The sequence below is a fragment of the Ovis canadensis genome, chromosome 6, assembly GCF_042477335.2.
Source record: "Ovis canadensis isolate MfBH-ARS-UI-01 breed Bighorn chromosome 6, ARS-UI_OviCan_v2, whole genome shotgun sequence".
NCBI classification, from domain to species: Eukaryota; Metazoa; Chordata; class Mammalia; order Artiodactyla; family Bovidae; genus Ovis; species Ovis canadensis.
In genome coordinates, this window is record NC_091250.1 from 45,534,051 (window position 1) to 45,558,112 (window position 24,062).

General features: G+C 39.0%; 1 protein-coding gene across 2 annotated transcripts in view; it reads left to right on the plus strand.

The window, feature by feature from the left end:
• The window catches only part of UNC5C (unc-5 netrin receptor C), a 424,053-nt gene that overhangs the window by 281,008 nt on the left and 118,983 nt on the right, over positions 1-24,062 (plus strand). For both annotated transcript variants that reach the window (XM_069593659.1, XM_069593660.1), the window contains exon 4: positions 18,835-18,938. In XM_069593659.1, the coding sequence (XP_069449760.1) occupies positions 18,835-18,938 (104 nt within the window). The remainder of the gene's footprint in view (positions 1-18,834; positions 18,939-24,062) is intronic.

Here is a 24,062-nt window from a genome sequence, read left to right on the forward strand (position 1 = left end):
ATAAACTATATAAAATACAAAAATAATTTTGTGATACAATCAGAGCAGAGGGAAAATAGGAAATAGGGAAAAGTTAGGATTTGGCCAGAAATGAGCTGAGGACACAAGGTGCCTGCTCTGGAATCATGCATGTTTACCAGATGGCAGTGTCAGGTGGCCTTAGTGGTGCCTCAGCTTCCCTTGGAGAGCGAGGGGTTTCTACTGCGGGAACTCAAATCGGTGCTGTAATGACTGTCTACATAGAGCCCTATGGTGATGCAGCTGCCAGTTCCATTGGGTTGTTTCTTCCAGTGGCCCTTGCTATAGTCAATGACAAAATTCTGAATGTTCAAGGGAGGAAAATGTAATTCAGGCAGAATGTCAGCAAACCCTCCATCTCTTCAGGAAATGTCTTGGCTGCTATTGCTGATGTTTTGATCGTTGATGATGCCGTGGTTGCTGTTGTCAGGGGATTGTGGGCATTATGTGAAAAGAAGGGCAAAGTGGAGTGGCTGGAGCAAACATTTGGGGCCAGGTTGACCTATATATTCAAATCCTAGTTCCATCACTTACTAGTGTGACCTTAGTCAAGCAAGCAATTTAACCCCTCTGAGACTTAGTTCCATCGGCCATGAAATGAAAATGATAGGGTTATTTTAAGATTAAACTAGGATAAAGTTGTAAAGCATATGGCATAGTGCCAGACACAAAGCAAATGCTCAGTGAATGATAATAGTGTTCATAAAAACAGATAATGATTCAAACAACTTTATTTGTGCATTCTGAAATTTAGTAGTACCAAGTTAACTTTTAAAACTAAAGAGTTTTTCCTTCTTTCACCACTTCCTATACATCCTGAGCTGTCAGTCCTAGAAGTTGAAGTTGTCTGCCAATTCAAGTATTATTAGACTGTAATTTTGTCCCTATGCCTGAGGATGGAGGAGCCCTCTGCATGTCCACCCTTCTCCTCAATTCAGGAGTTCCAGTGGATCTATATGCATAGACAATCCATCTTCCTGGGGATATCATGATAGTTCCTAAGGAGTTTCACTTTCTTCTGTGTACAAACCTATAAATCACAGCCACCATCACAAAGGCCACTGACTACAAATTGGAATAAGACAGTTCCTGGGAAGAATTAAAGAGGAACAGGGTAGACTTCTCTGCCCTACTCTCATAGTTCACTCCTCCTTTTCCCTGAGATCTGAGCCACCTTGTGAGCCACCTGTGGGTGTCAAACAGGCTGTGTTTACATCTGTAAGTCTGTAGTGCCTAACACACTGTCCAGAACAACACTGTCTGAGGAAATATGATGCCAGCCACATGTCATTTCAGTTTTTCTAGTAGCCATCCTTAAAAAAGTAAAAAGCAAACATAAAAGAGGCCAAATTAATTTTAATAATGTTAGTTAGTCCACTCTATTTAAACTATCATTTCAATAAAATACCCAATACAAACAAGTATTCATGACAAGTATTGCATTCTTTTTTTCATACTAATTTTTATAATACTTCTTAGTTAGGACTAGCCACAGGTCAACTGCTCCATAGCCACATGTGTCTCACACTGGATAGATGGGCTTTGGAATTCTAATAATAGAGGAACTGTTTCCATCACTTTTTCACCTCATGTAGTTACTCTGTGTGTGTGTGTGTGTGTGTGTGTGTGTGTGTGTGTGGTGAAACACTAGAATCTATTCTGTTAGCAAATTTTAATTATGCAATGTATTATTAACAATAGTAACCATGGTGTACAAAAATATCCCCAGAACTTAATCATCTTGTAAAGGAAAGCTTGTACCCTTTGACCAACTTTGGATGGTTCGTTCAATTCTTATACCAGTGCTGGTGTGACAGGTGTTATTATCTTCATTTTACAGATGAGGAAATGAAGGACAAAGAGAAATTTGAAATCCTGCCCAACAGATTTCCCTGGTGGTCAGTGCCTAATACTTGGCACTGATGATACAGGGGACCCAGGTTAGATCCGTGGTCAGGGAACTAGAGGACCCTACATGCTACAGCTAAACATTCCAAAAAAAAGAAAAAAATTCCACATTCTGCAACTAAAAGATTATGCTACGGTGAAGATCTTTGCGTGCTGCAAGTAAGACCTGGTGCAGTCAAATTAAATAAATATTAAAAAATAATAATAATAAAAGACCTGCCTGAGTTCAAAGCTCATATATGGAGAAGCAGGTCAGATTGGCAAAGAAGTCCATGCCTTGAATCAACACACTGAATACAAATAAGAGAGGAGGTGACAATTGATTTTTGTGTCAGTTGGCAATTTACAAAAATATCTTATTTTCCACATGGATAATGTTATAGGCTCATTATTATTTACAATGAAGAAATGTAAGAAGGCTTTGGGTTCCCACTTCTCTCCTGCTACTTGGTTTGTTCCAACCACACCAGTTTCTTTGCTTAGAGAATGTAATACGTTGAGGCCAATAGCTCTTCCTTCACACCTGGAACATTCTCCCCTACTCTACCTGGGGAAGAAAGGAAGAGTGGCTCACTTCCTTCTTTCATTCAGATTTCTGACAAGACAGCAGCTCTTTAAAAACCAGGTGTTTTGAAAGATTTAAGTTATACCATGACAGAATCTGGCAGCCTAATGCCAAGTGTCTTGGTAGAGCTCAGCAAGCACAAGTTTGCCAGCACGCCAGAGTAAATGGCCTGATTACTAGCGTGCATTTCCAAGTGGTTCGTTTCCAAGGCAAACCATGCAATATCACAGTAATCCAAGTCTATGCCCCAACCAGTAATGCTGAAGAAGCTGAAATTGAATGGTTCTATGAAGACCTACAAGACCTTTTAGAACTAACGCCCAAAAAAGATGTCCTTTTCATTATAGGGGACTGGAATGCAAAAGTAGGAAGTCAAGAAACACCTGGAGTAACAGGCAAATTTGGCTTTGGAATGTGGAATGAAGCAGGGCAAAGACTAATAGAGTTTGGCCAAGAAAATGCACTAGTCATAGCAAACACCCTCTTCCAACAACACAAGAAAAGACTCTACATATGGATATCACCAGATGGTCAACACCAAAATCAGATTGATTATATTCTCTGCAGGAAAAGATGGAGAAGCTCTATACAGTCAACAAAAAGAAGACCAGGAGCTGACTGTGGCTCAGATCATGAACTCCTTATTACCAAATTCAGACTGAAATTGAAGAAAGCAGGGAAAACCACTAGACCATTCAGGTATGACCTAAATTAAATCCCTTATGATTATACAGTGGAAGTGAGAAATAGATTTAAGGGCCTAGATCTGATAGAGTGCCTGATGAACTATGTGGAATGAGGTTTGTGACACTGTACAGGAGACAGGGATCAAGACCATCCCCATGGAAAAGAAATGAAAAAAAGCAAAATGGCTGTCTGGGGAGGCCTTACACATAGCTGTGAAAAGAAGAGAGGCAAAAAGCAAAGGAGAAAAGGAAAGATATAAGCATCTGAATGCAGAGTTCCAAAGATTAGCAAGAAGAGATAAGAAAGCCTTCTTCAGCGATTAAAGAAATAGAGGAAAAGAACAGAATGGGAAAGACTAGAGATCTCTTCAAGAAAGTTAGAGATACCAAGGGGACATTTCATGCAAAGATGGGCTCGATAAAGGACAGAAATGGTATGGACCTAACAGAAGCAGAAGATATTAAGAAGAGGTGGCAAGAATACACAGAAGAACTGTACAAAAAAGATCTTTATGACCTGGATAATCCCGATGGTGTGATCACTCATCTAGAGCCAGACATCCTGGAATGTGAAGTAAAGTGGGCCTTAGAAAGCATCACTACGAACAAAGCTAGTGGAGGTAATGGAATTCCAGTAGAGCTATTTCAAATCCTGAAAGATAATGCTGTGAAAGTGCTGCACACAATATGCCAACAAATTTGGAAAACTCAGCAGTGGCCACAGGACTGGAAAAGGTCAGTTTTCATTCCAATCCCAAAGAAAGGAAATACCAAAGAATGCTCAAACTACCGCACAATTGCACTCATTTCACACGCTAGTAAAGTAATGCTCAAAATTCTCCAAGCCAGGCTTCAGCAGTATGTGAACTGTGAACTTCCTGATATTCAAGCTGGTTTTAGAAAAGGCGGAGGAACCAGAGATCAAATTGCCAACATTTGCTGGATCATGGAAAAAGCAATAGAGTTCCAGAAAAACATCTATTTCTGCTTTATTGACTATGCCAAAGCCTTTGACTGTGTGGAACACAACAAACTGTGGAAAATTCTGAAAGAGATGGGAATACCAGACCACCTGACCAGCCTCTAGAGAAATCAGTATGCAGGCCAGGAAGCAACAGTTAGAACTGGACATGGAACAACAGACTGGTTCCAAATAGGAAAAGGAGTACGTCAAGGCTGTATATTGTCACCCTGCTTATTTAACTTCTATGCAGAATACATCATGAGAAACGCTGGACTGGGAGAAACAAGCTGGAATCACGATTGCCAGGAGAAATATCAATAACCTCAGATATGCAGATGACACCACCCTTATGGCAGAAAGTGAAGAGGAACTAAAAAGCCTCTTGATGAAAGTGAGAGGAGAGTGAAAAAGTTGGCTTAAAGCTCAACATTCAGAAAACAAAGATCATGGCATCTGGTCCCATCACTTTATGGGAAATAGATGGGGAAATAGTATCAGACTTTATTTTTGGGGGCTCCAAAATCAGTGCAGGTGGTGATTGCAGCCATGAAATTAAAAGATGCTTACTCCTTGGAAGAAAAGTTATGACCAACCTAGATAGTATATTCAAAAGCAGAGACATCTAGATTGTTTCCATGTCCTGGCTATTATAAACAGTGCTACGATGAACATTGGGGTACATGTGTCTCTTTCAATTCTAGTTTCCTCGGTGTATATGCCCAGCAGTGGGATTGCTGGGTCATAAGGCAGTTCTATTTGCAATTTTTTAAGGAATCTCCACACTGTTTTCCATAGTGGTTGTACTAGTTTGCATTCCCACCAACAGTGTAGGAGGGTTCCCTTTTCTCCACACCCTCTCCAGCATTTATTGCTCGCAGATTTTTGGATCGCAGCCATTCTGACTGGTGTGAAGTGGTACCTCATTGTGGTTTTGATTTGCATTTCTCTAGTAATGAGTGATGTTGAGCATCTTTTCATGTGTTTGTTAGCCATCCGTATGTCTTCTTTGGAGAAATGTCTATTTAGTTCTTTGGCCCATTTTTTGATTGGGTCGTTTATTTTTCTGGAATTGAGCTGCATAAGTTGCTTGTATATTTTTGAGATTAGTTGTTTGTCAGTTGCTTCATTTGCTATTGTTTTCTCCCATTCTGAAGGCTGTCTTTTCACCTTGCTTATATTTTCCTTTGTTGTGCAGAAGCTTTTAATTTTAATTAGATCCCATTTGTTTATTTTTGCTTTTATTTCCAGCATTCTGGGAGGTGGATCATAGAGGATCCTGCTGTGATTTATGTCGGAGAGTGTTTTGCCTATGTTCTCCTCTAGGAGTTTTATAGTTTCTGGTCTTACATTTAGATCTTTAATCCATTTTGAGTTTATTTTCGTGTGCGGTGTTAGAAAGTGATCTAGTTTCATTCTTTTACAAGTGGTTGACCAGTTTTCCCAGCACCACTTGTTAAAGAGATTGTCTTTGCTCCATTGTATATTCTTGCCTCCTTTGTCAAAAATAAGGTGTCCATATGTGTGTGGATTTATCTCTGGGCTTTCTATTTTGTTCCATTGATCTATATTTCTGTCTTTGTGCCAGTACCATACTGTCTTGATGACTGTGGCTTTGTAGTAGAGCCTGAAGTCAGGCAAGTTGATTCCTGCAGTCCCATTCTTCTTTCTCAAGATTGCTTTGGCTATTAGCCAGGACATGGAAACAACCTAGATGTCCATCAGCAGATGAATGGATAAGAAAGCTGTGGTACATATACAGAGTGGAGTATTACTCAGCCGTTAAAAAGAATACATTTGAATCAGTTCTGATGAGATGGATGAAACTGGAGCTGATTATACAGTGTGAAATAAGCCAGAAAGAAAAACACCAATACAGTATACTAACACATATATATGGAATTTAGAAAGATGGCAATGATGACCCTGTATGCAAGACAGCAAAAAAGACACAGATGTGTATAGCAGACTTTTGGACTCAGAGGGAGAGGGAGAGGGTGGGATGATTTGGGAGAATGGCATTGAAACACATATACTATCATGTAAGAAACGGATCGCCAGTCTATGTCCAATGCAGGATGCAGCATGCTTGGGGCTGGTGCACGGGGATGACCCAGAGGGATGTTGTGGGGAGGGAGGTGGGAGGGGGGTTCATGTTTGGGATCGCATGTACACCCGTGGTGGATTCATGTCAATGTATGGCAGAACCAATACAGTATTGTAAAGTAAAATAAAGTAAAAATAAACATTAAAAAAAAAAAAGAAAGCAGAGACATTACTTTGCCGACTAAGGTCCATCTAGTCAAGGCTATGGTTTTTCCAGTAGTCATGCATGGATGTGAGAGTTGGGCTGTGAAGAAGGCTGAGCGCCGAAGAATTGATGCTTTTGAACTGTGGTGTTGGAGAAGACTCTTGAGAGTCCCTTGGACTGCAAGGAGATCCAACCAGTCCATTCTGAAGGAGATCAGCCCTGGGATTTCTTTGGAAGGAATGATGCTAAAGCCGAAACTCAGTACTTTGGCCACCTTATGCGAAGAGTTGACTCATTGGAAAAGCCTTTGATGCTGGGAGGGATTGGAGGCAGGAGAAGAAGGGGATGACAGAGGATGAGATGGCTGAATGGCATAACTGACTCGATGGACGCGAGTCTGAGTGAGCTCCAGAAGTTGGTGAGGGACAGGGAGGCCTGGCATGCTGCGATTCATGGGGTCGCAAAGAGTCGGACACGACTGAGCGACTGAACTGAACTGACTGATGGCTGTTTAAGTCCTGGTGGCTCAGTAGTAAAGAAGCTGCCTGCCAATGCAGGAAACATAGGTTTGATCTCTGGTTTGGGAAGATCTCCTGGAGAAGGAAATGGCCGTACACGCCAGTGTTCTTGCCTGGGAAATCCCATGAACAGAGGGGCCTGGCAGGCTATAGCCCACGGGGTCACAAAAGAGTGAGACACAACTAAGTAACTAAACAACAAGCCCATTTTAAGTTACAGAGGCCAGATTTTGAATTAGATGAGATTCTTTGGAAGGAATGATGCTAAAGCTGAAGCTCCAGTACTTTGGCCACTTCATGCGAAGAGTTGACTCATTGGAAAAGACTCTGATGCTGGGAGGGATTGGGGGCAGGAGGAGAAGGGGACGACAGAGAATGAGATGGCTGGATGCATCACTGACTCGATGAACGTGAGTTTGAGTGAACTCCGGGAATTGGTGATGGACAGGGAGGCCTGGCGTGCTGCGATTCATGGGGTTGCAAAGAGTTGGACATGACTGAGCGACTGAACTGAACTGTACTGAATTACACAATTTAGACATTTTTAGATCGGATAAATTTTTAACAATAAATATCTCATTTCATATAAATGTCAACTGTTGTATTAATTAGTTCATCATGTTGTTCCTGTTTCAAGATTAAAAACCACGACACATTCCTGATTGCATTAGTCTATTTTTTTCGAAACATATTTGCTTTTGTATGTAGACAGAATTTTTCAAGATCCGTGGAGGCCCCACAAATCCATATGCATTTATAGCTCCTATTTGTTCTGAGAAGTAGACATCTAATTGATAGAACACTGTCTCATAAGTTATATTTTGGGGGAAGTCATCCATCTATGGGCTATGTGCTAGAGGAAAGGCTGGTAACCCACTGGACCAAAATATGCCACTAAAGTGATGTTTTATGCTGTATGAAATGGGAAGTTTATGGCTAAACTGCTTATTTGCAAAAAAGCTTGTCTGTAATCATTGTGTTTTTTTTTTTTGTACTCTGCGAAAAGTGCCTTAACTTTTTGATATATTGGGTTCCTCATCCATAAAGTTGGCATGTTTCTGATTATTTATCCCTAAGACTTCCCTTAAAAAATATTGTGATGACATATAATCTTTTCTTCTTTTTGAAACTAAAGATGCAGTGTGAATAGAAGAGTGGCTTATATGGGATTTTTTTTTTCTTCCTCTTCTCTGTAATGGATGTCATTGGAGTTCCAGTTCTAAAATATTTATTTTTTAAAAAACCCTTTAGCAAAACTACCTGAATACAAATATGTTTGTTCTATAAATGCCCCCAAAACCAAGAAATAAAGAAGAATGGCTGAAAGTGTACTTCCTTTTGCAGGGACTTTGTTCATTTAGGATTCTGTTTAAATGACCATGTGCGGTAAAGGATAGGCATGCCTTGGCAAAACTAAAACATTGCCAAGACAATACTTCTGCTGATTTGCTCAAAGTTCATTCTAACCTCTGTCTCTGCCTATAATTATTATGTTCTGAAAGTGTTAGTGGTAAATTCATAAGACTCGTCAGAAACATTAGTTTTTTTTAAAGTAAAAGGAAATTGCCAAACAATAACAGGAACAAAGTCAAAATCTTGCATCTTTTGTCTCTTAAAATATCCTGTGACCTAGTAACCAACATTTAGGGCATGCTTACTGTATGCCCAATTCTGTTATAAGCCCCTTATGCATTTTAACTCTTGTGATGCTTCCAACAATCCTATGAGGTAGATTCTGTTATCCTTACTTTGCAAATAGTGAAAGAGAAGCATGGAAATGAAATATTAGATAACTTACCCAAGCCACTTGTTTAGGAAATGGTAAAGCTGAATTATAAACTTTTCTTTTTACAGTACAATTTACTGTACAGGTTTATAGAAATGTGATAATTCAGTTTGCAATCTAATAGAGGAAACCTCATATTTTTGTTAGTTTGTGGTTTCTTGTTTTATATTTATAATATTTAAGAAGAAAAAGCAAGTAAAAAGAGAAAACTTACAACATTTTTATATACTGTGTCCCTTCCATTTAAAAACCACAAGAATTACTGAACATAACATTTTTTCATGATTTTTTTAAAAATTCCAGCAAAGATACTCTATTTCTGGAAAAGAAAACCATGGCAAACTTTTTAGGGTTCTGTAGCATTGTCAGGAATTTTTACTTTTAAGAAATGCTCAACGCTCAAAAGACTAATCTAGTTTTCCCAAAATATGCTATACTGGTTGGTTCATGATAGTTGTTTTCTGTTAACACCAGATTTGGTGATTTAAGTATAAGTTATACTCTACTATGACAACATGAAAGTGAAAAGTGAAGTCGCTCAGTTGTGTCTGACTCTTTGCAACTCCATGGACTGTAGCCTTCCAGGCTCCTCTGTCCATGGGATTTTCCAGGCAAGAGTACTAGAGTGGGTTGCCATTCACTTCTCCAGGGGATCTTCCCAACCCAGGGATCAAACCCAGGTTGCCCACATTGCAGGCAGATGCTTTACCATCTGAGCCACCAGGGAATTATCCCCTTTTATATTATTGGAAGAAAGACACATTTTTCCCTCTAAGAACACAAGTATTATTAGCATATGTGACCATGGAATTATTTTGTTTGCTGGAGGAACAATTTGAAAGTACATTAAAATGAAATTTTTAAAACAAAATATAGGGTTTGTGTCCCACAGAACCTGCATTCCTATATGGCAGCATAGAGTTGAGTAGCAAACAAAAAGTGAATTGGTTTTGTACCTATGTCTCTATTACAGTTTGTTTGGGAAACCAAAGACAGCCCAGGTTGGTGATAATGTTTTAAGACAAAAATAATTCTTTTGCCTAACTTTTTTAAGTTACCTGCATGCCCCCTAGATGCATGTGAAATTTCAGTGTCTGCTAGACAGTGTCAGCCATCAGCCTGAACAAAAGTAAGTGCTGCTGACACTGGGAGACATCAACAGGAACTCATTGTCTTAAAAGCCACAGTGTAGAAGCAGATGTGCTTGGTTCCCACGGCCCCCCAGGCTCTTCTCTCCCTCTGCCTACAAGTTCTAGCACAGTGCTACGCACATCATGATCGTTCCACAGATGATCAATCAGTCGGTCAGTCTGTGGTTCTCAGATTTTAGTGCTGTGTGTCAGATATACCTGGGGGCCAGTGAAAACTGTGGATTCCTAGATCCCAACCTAGGAATGAAATCTGCATTTGTTTTTTCAAGCACAGCATGTAATCCCTGAGTTTCCCTTTATGACACATAACTTTCAGTCATTAGTCTCCCGCATTCATAATTATTTTGTCTCATTCATTTACGTTTATTTTGACTAACAATGATAATGCCTAAAGTTGATACAGCATACTAAAATTCACTAATACTACAGGGAGTACCTTTTATATTCATGGCATGATTCTAGAGTTTTATATAGGCTTCTTCATATATCAACCTGTAAAAGAGTTACTATTATCATGCTCATTTTTTTAGCTGAAGAAATTAAAGTAAGAGAAGGTTAAGCAGTATACTCAAGGCTACACAGCTAGTCAGGTGGTAGAGTCAGGATCTGAAACCAAGTTTGTCCAAGCTGAAGATCTTGCTCTTGACAAGGCAGTGATATCTTGCTTTGCAGGATCTTTCAGATCTTTCTCACAGTGACCTACAATAAAAAATATATTTATATCATGATCTACTAAATAAAAATATACCCATCTCCTCACACATACACATACACAGAGGTGTGTGTGTATGTATCTGTGTGTGTACATATGTGCATACTTAATAATACATCAAGGTTATTGTCTTTCCAGTAGTCATGTATGGATGTGAGAGTTGGACCATAAAGAAGGCAGAGTGATAAAGAATTATGTTTTCAAACTGTGGTGCTATAGAAGACTCTTGAGATTCCCTTGGATAGCAAGAACATCAAACCAGTCTATCTTAAAAGAAATCAATCCTGAATACTCTTTGGAAGGATTGATGCTGAAGCTGAAGCTCCAATACTTTGGCCACCTGATGCAAAAAGCTGTCTCATTGGAAAAGACCCTGATTCTGGAAAAGATTGAGGGTAGGAGGAGAAGGGGGTGGGGGGGACAGAGGATGAGACAGTTGGATGGCATCACCTACTTAATGGATATGAACCTGAACAAACTCTGGGAGATAGTGTGGGACAGGGAGGCCTGGCCTGCGGCAGTCCATGGTGTCACAGAGTTGGATAGAACTTGGTGACTGAACGACAACAATACTATGTGTGATATACTTGACATTTTATGTTATTCAATTTCATATTTTAATACTGGTATTCAATCCTCCAAGTTGAATTCATAGTACTCTAAAGGACAAATTCCATAAGAAAAATATGGAATGTTAGATACTATGGTTTCTAGGCTAAATGAATCAATTGTGTAAGAGAATGACATGCTGAAATTTACTCAGATGAGAAATCATGTTTCATGCCAGACTCTCTAATAGTAATAAAAATAGTTGTGATAATTTAGTACATGTGCTGTATACTTCCTAAACCTTTTCAGATTCAGGATTTCTTTTAACATTCTCAAAACCCTATGAGATCTAATATTCGCAAACCCTATGAGATCTGAATTAAAAAACAACCAACATTAATAAGGTAATAATGTGTTGTTTCTGTCTTATTATTCAATGAAATTTAAAGATTTTAATTTCCATTAGAATAATGTGTTGTAGTATGCTCATCAGAGGATTCTTGACTTCACAATATCAATCTGTCACATTGTCAAGAAATTGTCTTTTTAAAAATATTTTATTCTAATAAATCTTTCTGCATAATGAAGTAGCATTGCTAAGAGAATAAACATTTCTAACAAATACAAATTATTTTTTTTTAAGTTGTAGTGAGAACATGATTATTTTCATTTTCAAAGACAATAGTATTAGCCTACCAACTTAGACACCATAGGGAGATATTTTGCTGGTATTTTCTCCAGGTTTCCTTTCAGATCAGCAGGGCTCACACGTACTTGGATAGTAATCTAACCTGTTACAGTAGGAGCTCCCGCCTGTCCAGCCTCGACTTTCCCATTTAGGCCATGCTCACCCTTTCCAGGAAAAGATGCTCAAGGGTTGTCATTGCAGAAGAGACCTGATTGGGGGCCCCTTTCATAAATATGTGCTTTGGCATGATAGACTTTATTGCATGCCATTTTGGGTAGGCATTTCCCTCCCACCTCTCCACACAGCAAGAAAATTAGTTTTATCAGTAATTCTCAATGCATTCATAATTTTCCATGTGTTTATAATTTCAATACTTTTATAATTATCAAAGCTGCAATATTCATCTGCTCTTGTGATGTATATTATATTCCTTTCTTGTATTTGTACAAAGAATTTTCTGGTGTTTTTAATTTGGAATCTTCTGAAACCCATCCATTGCCCCATTTTCTCTTACACCTGTATATTGAAATGTACAGAAGTTCCAGGAAGATTGTCCTAAGAGGAAGATTTATAAACTGTTCTTTTCAAAGATACATCATCTTCTAGATTGCTGAAAGACAATTTCTTCTATTATTTCTCTTGGACACTGATAATTGATATAAATCCTTAAAGATCTTGTCTTATTTGACAAAGGCCAGGCTGTTTCCCCTAAAATGCATATTTAAAATGTTAGTCTGGCTTAAAGCTCAACATTCAGAAAATGAAGATCATGGCATCCGGTCCCATCACTTCATGGGAAATAGATGGGGAAACAGTAGAAACAGTGTCAGACTTTATTTTGGGGGGCTCCAAAATCACTGCAGATGGTGATTGCAGCCATGAAATTAAAAGACGCTTACTCCTTGGAAGAAAAGTTATGACCAACCTAGATAGTATATTCAAAAGCAGAGACATTACTTTGCCGACTAAGGTCCATCTAGTCAAGGCTATGGTTTTTCCTGTGGTCATATATGGATGTGAGTGTTGGACTGTGAAGAAGGCTGAGCGCCAAAGAATTGATGCTTTTGAACTGTGGTGTTGGAGAAGACTCTTGAGAGTCCCTTGGACTGCAACGAGATCCAACCAGTCCATTCTGAAGGAGATCAACCCTGGGATTTCTTTGGAAGGAATGATGCTAAAGCTGAAACTCCAGTACTTTGGCCAGCTCATGCGAAGAGTTGACTCATTGGAAAAGACTCTGATGCTGGGAGGGATTGGGGGCAGGAGGAGAAGGGGATGACCCAGGATGAGATGGCTGGATGGCATCACGGACTTGATGGACATGAATCTGAGTGAACTCCAGGAGATGGTGATGGACAGGGAGGCCTGGCGTGCTACGATTCATGGAGTCGCAGAGTCGGACACGACTGAGCGACTGAACTGAACTGAACTCAGTTATAGGCTCTCGAGACAAAAGAGACCTTCCAAAGCATCCAGTTATTTACTTCCATTTTGCAAATAAGGAAGTCTTCACACTCCCAGGTAGCCTTCTTTTCTACCTGGGTAGGTGCACATGTATTCAGTGACTTAGCCGTGTCTTACTCTTTGTGACCCTATAGACTGTAATCCACAAGGCTCTCCTGTCCATGAAATTTCCCAGGCAGAATTACCGGAGCAAGTTGCCGTTTCCTACTCCAGGGGATCTTTCCGAGCCAGGGATTGAACCTATGTCTCCTGCATTGGCAGGCGGATTCTTGTCAAAAAGCAGAGTTCATGTTTATAGAATGCCTTGAAATTACTGGGCTTCACATCATAAATAATTTATAATCACTGTATTATATTGTAAAAAAAGCTCACTGACAACATCAGAATTCTGCCATAAAAAATGAGACGCTGTGTACAGCCACACATGTACTTTCTTTGATTACTGTGTAAATGGTAAATAGAAATCCATATAGTTTCAGGTCTGATTCTGCATCTGCTAATTGGATTTCACTGTATGGATTTAGTAAGCCAATATTCATGTTAAGTAAACATCTCTCTGAATGCATACTTATAACAAAGGTGATTTTTCTTTTAATTGATGGAATCAATGACTAAATCAGAGGTAAGCTGAGTTGACTTTGCAAAAGTAATCTAGGTTTTAATGAAAGGATTTTATACCTATTTCGGTAGTAGCCTTAGAACTAATGGAAAGAAAACAGAAGTGTGGAATCCTAAAGGTCTTCCAAGGGCATAAATTCATCTTTTTCCTGACAGAAATGTCCACATTATTCGAAAACATTCTGTTTTACATCTAATTCCTAGCTGACAAGTGTCCGTTTTTCCTGCTTCCTCATTCGTCACCCTCGTGTTCTCTCTGCCTGCAGGCATCTGGCCTGCCTTCTATCACATCTCTCCAGATGATGAAGGATATGTTTAAAATGTTACTCACACTGCTTGCAGAGTACTTTGGAGACATATGAAAGGAGCAGCTGCCATGCTGGACAGCACAATATATTCTATGTTCTTTATACAACCCGAAAGCTAGAAAAGAGATTTTGGGCCGGAATTAAAAGGATTTTTCAGGAAGAAGTATTACATTGTGAGGGGTTACCTATGAATCATTTTAGAAATTAGATAAAATTTACATACAGTTTAAAATCAAATAATATCAAAACAATATAATTATATGGTATTCAATGATGGTTCAGTTAAACCTGTCTTGTGAAGTACAGGCCTCTGATGTGTGGTCACCATTCTCAATTAGGAAACAGCAATTTTCCTAAGATGTGCCTTCCATTGGTGGGAATTTGGAAACAGTTGCAAAAACTATATACCAAATCCTAAGAAGAATTATAGCCTGCTACATTCGAACCCATCATCCCTTAACAGTGCTGCTGACTTTTGTCAAAATAAAATTTGTAAAAGAGCAGTAGTTATTATTATATTATTCTCCCAATTTCTGTGCACCCCCAACACAGCTGGGCTTCTACTCCCCCTTCACTCCTAAATTTCTCAGACTTCCCCTTTTACTGTCTTTGGGGCATTTGTCCTGTTGGCCTCCAAACTTCTTAAACTTGGCTCCTCTGACAGTTGTCTCTTGGTTTTTCTCCTGTGTCTTTGTTCACACCATAACATTTTTGCAGACAGCTTTTCCTCTAAAATGTTAGTGTCCTCTTTTTTTTTTTTTCCCCTGCTCTGGTAGTGTCGTCTGTTTCTAGTGCTTCAGCTATCTCCTAGACAGTGAAGCACGGATCTTCTACCTGGCCTTCTTTTTCCAAACTTCAGACCTGTGGTCCTTAACTCGAGGTGATTTTCCTGTCAGGGGACATTTGCATTATCTGGAGGCATTTATGTTGTCCTGGCTTGGAGAGCTCTGCTGTTATTTGCTGGATGGAGTTCAGGGATGCTTCTAAGACACTATGCAGAATGCGGCCTCACAACAGGATTATCCAGTCCTGAATGTCAATCATGCTAAGATTAGAAATCATGATCTGGATCTACCAGATTTTTCCATTTCCAAATAGAGGGGGGAAATGTGGAAATGGTGACAGATTTTATTTTCTTAGGCTCCAAAATCACTGCAGATGGTGACTGCAACCAAAAAATTAAAAGGCATTTGCTCCTTGGAAGAAAAGCTGTGATAAATCTTGACAGCATATTAAAAAGCAGAGACATCACTTTACAGACAAAGGTCTACATAGTCAAAGCTATGGGTTTTCCAGTAATCATGTATGAATGTGAGAGCTGGACCATAAAGAAGGCTGAGCTCTGAAGAATTGATACTTTTGAACTATGGTGTTGGATAAGACTCTTGAGAGTCCCTTGGACAGCAAGGAGATCAAACCAGTCAATCCTGGTTTGGAAATCAACCCTGAAAATTCATTGGGAGGACTGATGTGAAGCTGAAGCTCCAATACTTAGGCCACCTGATGCAAAGAGCTGACTCACTGGAAAAGACTCTGAAATCTTTCCTGCTGGGAAAGATTGAGGGCAACAGGAGAAGCAGGAAACAAAGGATGAGATGGTTGGATGGCATCACTGACTCAATGGACATGAGTTTGAGCGAATTCTGAGAGACAGTGAAGGACTGGAAAGCCTGGTGTGCTGAAGTTCCTGGGGTCACAAAGAGTCGGACACGACTTAGTGACTGAACAACAATAACAATAAGCTGAACATGTACCAAAATAAGCTTGCTGTCTTTCTCACCACTTTCCTGCCCATGGTGGTATGGTTTCATTTAATGATGGTATAAGCTTAATAATTGTGATAGCTGAGAATATAGTATTATCCTTTCCTCTTTGCACTCTCCAGATACTTAGGTATTCTGGAACAAATGATCTGTTCATTACCAGAATCTGCTTTCTCTTCTTCCTGTCCACTGTCAATAGCTGAGTTCAGTTCCCCATCATGCCTCCTGACCTATTCAAATGGGTCTCTAACTACCTCTGCTTCTTCAGCATCACACCTCAATCACACTGAGAGGAATATGACATCTGATTTCCTTCCTCTGCTTAAAAGCCTTTGAGAGTTTGCTATTCCTTAGCATAGCAGGAGGAGAAGGCAATGGCACCCCACTCCAGTACTCTTGCTTGGGAAATCCCATGGACAGAGGAGCCTGGTAGGCTACAGTTCGTGGGGTCGAGAAGAGTCGGACACGACTAAGCAACTTCACTTTCACTTTTCACTTTCATGCACTGGAGAAAGAAATGGCAACCCACTCCAGTATTCTTGCCTGGAGAATCCCAGGGAAGGGAGCCTGGTGGGCCACCATCTATGGGGTCGCACAGAGTCGCACACAACTGATGTGACTTAGCAGCAGCAGCAGCAGCAGCATAGCAGGAAGGCTTTTCATGAATAGATCTCGGCTTACCTTTCTAGTCTTGATTATGAATCTTACATATCTTCATCCTTAAGTACCTAATAAAATATCTATCATAAGGAGATAATTAATAAATATTAAAGGAATTTGTTTTGACTCTTTGGAGATATATGTGACTCACTCTTTCTAATTCTCCATCCTTATTTTGTGATATGCTATTTAATTTAACTGTGAGTGAGTCTATGTATTATTTGATTTGAGAATTAATTCTAGTCTTTACGTCTTTACCCTACCATGCATCAGATGGCAGGTGTTCAGAATCATTTTTCACAAACAGGATATACCTTGTAAGAATATTTTATCCTAGGACTTCCCTGGTGGCCCAGTGATTAAGAATCTGGCTGCCATTGCAGGGGACACGGGTTCAATCCCTGATCTGGGAGTATCACACATGCTGTGGGAAGCCCATATGGCTCAACTACTGACCCCATGCTCTAGAGCCTTCAAGCCACAACTGCTGAGCCAGCGCACCATAGAGCCTGTGTTCCACAAGAGAAACCACCTCGGGAGAAGTCCGCACAGCACCCCAACTCGAGGCAACTAGAGAAAGCGCCTGGGGCAGCAGTGAAGACCCAGCCCAGGCAAAAAAGGAAGAAAGAACATTTTTATCCCATGAAACTTACTCAGTGCTGCTTTTGCTTTTATTAATATTTTGACAAAATTTTTATGTTAATGCAGATTTAAAACAAAGAGAAGCGACCGTATGAGAAAAGAAAGTAGAAATTTTCTAATGTTGCTGTTGAAAGGATACAAATCAACCTTAAGAGATATGAAGGGATGTGTGGGATAAAAAAATATGTATCAGATCAACAGCTAGCAGGTTCTAATGCAGCATCAATTATTTTGCTGTGAGGCTTTGAGTAATTTGAGAAATGTGTTTCTATATGTAAAATAAGGACATGGCTTAGATAACTTTCATGTTCTAATAAATCTAGATTTTAAGTATTTGTTTCTACAGTCTACTCAATTTCTTGAAAATAAAATTAGAAATGCCTTTCTGACGGAAATTTTGCATGATTTATAGAGTCTCTTATCTTACCTCAGGCCCACATAGATCCAATAATCTTTTCAGAACCCCTAAATTCTTGAAGGTTTTCTTCTGCCAAGAAATTCACCCAAGTAGCAAATAATATGACATGAATTTTTTTCTCACTGCATTTTTCCAGATGGTGCTTTGTTATAGCTCTTTGAAAGGCTTAGAGATATACTTCTACAGTCTTTGGATTTCTACCTATTAGTTCAGTAGGCTGAAATGGTGCTTGTATATTTTTAAGTCATTCCTGGGGACGTGGGATGAAAAGACAGAGGCATTAGCTTTTTAATAAAATCTACTGGGTAAAACTTCAATAAATTTTTATTAAGTAGTACATGGATGAAATTTTTTTAACTTTGCCATAAAAAATGCTGCTTTAAAGCTATATAACTGACTCATTTATTTTTTAGCTTTGGTGTTTAAAACGATAAAACCGATTTCTAACATTTTTGTGTCTATCAATAGCAGTTTTGAAGATTGTACTGCATATTACTATAGCAACTATAACTATATAAATAAGTAATTAGATTCTTGTTACATTTGAGCAGAAATAACTATTTAATTTTCTAATTGGAGAATGGTGACATAATTACATATTGAGATATTTCTGGACCCATCCCAATAGTTACTCTTTTCTCTCTCTTATGTTTGAGATACTTCAAGAAGCTATATTTATTTCTCCAGGTCTCCAGCATTCTGTTTTCATTCTGAAATAGAAACTTGCTTTTGAGTTATTTATCGAAAGATCTCAGAGTGGTTGCAACTTCAGTAGTATTTATTGAAAAGAAAGAAAAAATATTAATATATATAAGGGACTCTGTATGAATAAGAATCATAACAATGGGATTCCTTTGATTAAAAATGTGATTGGTATAGTTGATTATTAAGAAATACTAGCAAACTATAATGAATGAGTGTCATTAATCGTTAGAATGAGAATCTCCAAAGCATTCCAGTGAAGATTAAAGTAGGAACAGCTAGTAATCTCTAAATTTCATAATTTCCACTACATGGAATATAATCAGTCACATTATGGCACAGTACTAACATGATTAAAAACTACAAAGAAACAGAAAATAATAAATGCAAATTTATTATTGTACTTTCTAGAAATGAATAAATGTTAATTAGTTTTGTCTTGTATTTTATTACTTGTGCTTTCCAGATCTACGAAAAACATTTGAGCAGGAACCTCTGGGAAAGGAAGTATCCTTGGAACAGGAAGTCTTGCTCCAGTGCCGACCACCTGAAGGGATCCCAGTGGCTGAGGTGAGAAGCAAAAATTCTTTGCATTTAGCAACTGGCACTTAGTTATTCTAACAGAGGCCTAATCCATGGCTAATGGTGCAGTGAATTAGGGTATGGCATGATGAATGGTTGGTAATGGAGTCCTAACTGCTTGCTACTGGCAAAACAGATTGATTGGGAACTGATTAATGACTTGGAGTCAATTAGAATGCCCCACTGGACAAAGCCACAGGCAGCTTGGTTTAATTTTGTTATTCTCTTTCAAGAAATCAGAAACACTGTTTTATTTTATCTGGCACTAATCATAAAGAAAGATGGCCTGACTTAATAATGTACCATCAATTTTATTATTGTTCTTGATACTATGCAAAAAATGTAAGATGTATACATGTGTGTGTATGTGTGACAGCCTGTGTGCTCCACATATATGTTTCCTGCTCTGTAACCAAGGACGGACCTAAAAGCCGTAGCCACACACCATGAATAGAAACATGTTTGAGGAATGTCAAGTAGTTTCATCCTATAAGTTTTCCATTAGCTCTTAATTTTCATTTTCTGGTTTTAGGGAAACAAAGCCTATTGAAAGTTCATGAAATATTATAAATCAGATTTATACCATGATTTTTTATTAGCACCAGACAATACAATGCCCTTTGGAAATGCCTGTCCATGGGGGGATAAGCCTCCATGACCACAGGAGTGTTCTATGCTCTCTTTGAGACACCATTTAGAGCACACTGCTGAGGAAAATCATCTAATACCATGTCTTTTTATTTCATTTCAACTAATTCCAAACTCTGAAAAATGTTACCCTGTTAGGAGTATCAGAAGACATTCTAATTTACATCAAACACTATTGTCCTGGCAGATCCAGTGTCCTACAAACACAAGAAAGCTTTAATTTGATAAGTAACATAAGTGCCAACTCGCTGGTGGTCCTTGTTAGCCTCTAAACTACACTGAGTTCTTTGGAATTTTTACTCTTTATTGCATATATGGAAAGAAGCATTTTTTAAATTGCTATAATTTGGGGCTGTATATGAGTCAGCTGATTTTTTGTAAAAATAAGCCTGCAATCTTTCCTGTCTATGAAACTGTAAAATAATATTACTAAGACTTACTACATTGTCCAAATTTTTTAAATAATCAATGCACTTATCAGATTTCCATAGTTTTTCTGTCCTTTGCAAATTTAGGCAAAAGTGAGAGTCATCACAGTTAGTGTGTCCCGTAACAACAAAATTAAACATCTGATTGCTCTTTTCAAAATAATAATAAATTAATTAGAGATTTAGCCAGGGCCCTTACAAATGACTCCATTTTCTGTCACTGCCAGTCACATCTCCAGTCTGTCAATGCAAGACTCTGAGTGGCACTTTTAATGAAATTTCCTTTTTTTTTACTTTGAAAGAAGAGAGTTGGTTTTTGTCTTGTACCTGACATCCCATGGCACTTTCTAGCACTGTATCAGAGACTATGCATGATTACTTCTGTTTTATCCAACCACACCAAAACCTTATCTTCCACCACTGACTCACAGGATGATTTATTTTGATTAGAAAGGAAACAGCTCTGCTCTATGCAACATTTCATTTCACTTATGACAATAAGTACATCTTTCTCCTTAATCATATTTCTAAAATTTTAATGCAAACCTCCTCCATTAAATTGCCTTAAAGACCAAAACATATCCTGAGTAACATGAGTGTCTATAGACTTTTTGACTCAGTGTTTCTTAAAGTGAGCAGATCCCTGCAGAGATTTTCAGTTAGGAGATTCTAGTAACTTCTTAGGAGAAGGCAATGGCAACCCATTCCAGTATTCTTGCGTGGAAAATCCCATGGACGGAGGAATCTGGTAGGCTGCAGTTCATGGGGTCGCTAAGAGTCGGGCACGACTGAGCGACTGCACTTTCACTTTTCACTTTCATGCACTGGAGAAGGAAATGGCAACCCACTATTCTTGCCTGGAGAATCCCAGGGACAGAGGAGCCTAGTGGGCTGCCGTTTATGGGGTCGCACAGAGTCAGACATGACTGAAGCGACTTAGCAGCAGCAGCAGCAGCAGCAGCAGCAGCAGCAACTTCTTAATTTTTTTTAGTTTTCTCAGCAAAGTAGTTCACTTTGTCAAGAAGTAAAGATTCATGACTGCAAACTAATTGGCTGTGAATTTTATCTGTATCATCACTGGGGAAGAGACCAATTAACACTTGGCAAGCTCAAAAATCATATACCCATTTGACATTCAAAGAACTATATTTAATGTGATTTTTTTTCAAGTCAGGAGAGAGATCAAAAACACTTGCTTGAGAGCAGGCTAATAAACTCCTGTGTAGATTATTTCCAACACCCTTAGAATAACCAAGATCAGAAATCTAATGTATACCTTAACGGGACACATTGCAACTGTCATTTGCTCAAGAGGAGCAGAAAAAAGAGAAAGGGATGAAATATAATGTGATGAATTAAGGGATTATAAAATTATTTTAATTTAATGATATACATATTCATTATCTAATATTTTGTTTGAGGAATTTAAAAGCATAAAAATAGAATGAAATGAAATACTGATCTTAAAGGGAAACCAGAAGGTAAAACTCTCATGTGTTACCATAAACAAAATCAGCTTTTAAGGTATCAGGCCATACTGGCAAGGATTTTTGCTTCTTTTGTGTTCTAGGCAAATGGTTTTGAAAAACTCAGCTACTACATGCTCAACAAATAATGGTTGGTTGATTCAATTTATCTTTGTTTAGTAAGTATATGTCTAGCACCATTGAACAGGTAGTCAAGTTCATTATTTGTAAAATATCAAGAGGCAATAATTTCCTTCCCACATAAGTCAGTAGGTTTCCAAAGAGCTCTACTAATCTTAAGTTACAGCAGCATCACCTTTGGTGCAAATAATGGCACAGGGATTTCTGTGGTAATAAATAACATTTAATTTTCTCCTCTATTTTGGCTTTAATTTTTGCTACAGAGTGTTAAACTATTTTCCATTCGGAACTCTAGGCTTAACCCCATTTCACCATTTCTGACTGTTGGACTTCGAGCAAGGTATTTCAATTCCTATACCTGTTTCCTTAATTAAATTACAAACCAGAGATAATAATAGTGTCTCTCCAGAACGTAGTTGAAGATTAAGTGAGATGATATATGCAAATAAATCACTTAGAACATGTAGAAGAACTCAAGAAACATTACTATTGTTATTATTATTACTATATTATCACCTCTTGATTCAGAGAAGACTGAAATCAACCTCTGGAATTCACAGTAGTCACTGGCACATTGCACTTCTGATGGGCACTGTAGGGTATGCAGCGATGAAGCTTCTGTCCGATGGAGAATCACAGAGATTCCCTCCTGTGTCTTCTAACCAGTTATTTTGATTAAAATCCACAAATGCTACAAACGAAGATAAAGTCTGAGCTTTAAAATTAGGAAACTCCCTTATTTATGTAACATATTTACTCTAAAAATGACTTGTCACTGTGGAAATCTGCACCAGGTCCTGATGCGCTGCTGTGCTTACTCTGATTTTTAAAGTTACCTGTTTAGTCATCATGGGCCTAGAACACTGGACCAGACTTTGTGTTTCCTCCAAAAGAGGGAATCTGGAGTGGGATTACTGTTGGAAGTTCTCCTTTTCCCAGCAAAAGGAAAGAGAGTGACAAAGAAAGTCTCAGAGGAGGAAGAGAAGTGAAGTGAAGTTGCTCAGTCGTATCCGACTCTGCGATCCCATGGACTGCAGCCCACCAGGGTCCTCTGTCCATGCGATTTTCCAGGCAAGAGTACTGGAGTGGGGTGCCATTTTGAGGAGGAAGAGACCAACTCAGGATGCCCTGTACTCCAGCTCTCCAGGTGGTGACAGTTTTGACAAAGAACTCCTCTCAGTACTCACTGGTTAAGGAAAAAAAATATGTTGCAGGTACCTTAGGGATGAAGCACAAGAGTTTCAGAGCTCTAGTCTTGGCTGTTCCTTCCTCTGGCCTCCTTCTTGCCAGGCCTTTTCCTCATTTTCTTTATTTAAATATTTATGAGCCACACAGCTTCCTTAGCACAGGGCTACTAGCATCTGGCGGAGAAGGCAATGGCAACCCACTCCAGTACTCTTGCCTGGGAAATCCCATGGACGGAGGAGCCTGGTAGGCTGCAGTCCATGGGGTCGTGAAGAGTCGGGTACGACTGAGCGACTTCACTTTCACTTTTCACTTTCATGCACTGGAGAAGGAAATGGCAACCCACTCCAGCGTTCTTGCCTGGAAAATCCCAGGGACGGGAGCCTGGTGGGCCACCGTCTATGGGGTCGCACAGAGTCAGACACGACTGATGTGACTTAGCAGTAGCAACTTGCATCTGGGGGCCTTCTGTGGTATTAAAGGTGCAACCCTTTGGTTGCTGCATCATAGTATGGTTCAAGGATCCCCAGAAGCAAGCACCTTGGGGTGAGGGGTGCTTAGCTCTTAATCAGCAGGTACAGACCTCTATCAGTATTTCATACCTGGTATGAATGAAGCAGTAAAGCTGCCTGAATGTCAGCCCCTACGTTCTCTGACTTTTTATAGCTCCAACTATTTATTATCTCTGTCAAAATATGTCTGTTTACTCCTTTGCCTGCTTGACTAGATTGGATAAAATAAAAAGAAAAGGGGTTTTTGTTCATGTTTATCTCTAACACAAGCAGACTGTAGGTTACATAGTAGATTCTCTAGTGCATTGAATTAAATGAAATAGAGTCCCTGTGGGATGTGACAGAGAAGCTGCACCTCAGGAAATGGAACTTTCCAGAAACAGGATGTTTGTCACCACAGAAGATGTATGCTGAGAGAACTCAGTGCAGATGGAGTAAGGGAGTCAGTCAGTCAGAAGGGTTCTAACCCACTGGACCATTTGATCACTCCAAAAGGCCACTGGGAGTTACTTTAGTTTGTGGACTACAGGACAGGTTACTAGTAATTATATTAAAATTAAAAGTAGACGCGGTGAAAGAAAATAAATCCCAGAAATAATCTGAAATGGTATTGCTCAGTATTTTTAATAACTCTTTTGCAAGGATCAAGCCAAAAATATAAAACTTTTCTTCCATTTCTGGGGAGGCATTTACCTTCCTTTAGCAGAAATCTCTCATCTCCCCAGAGAAACC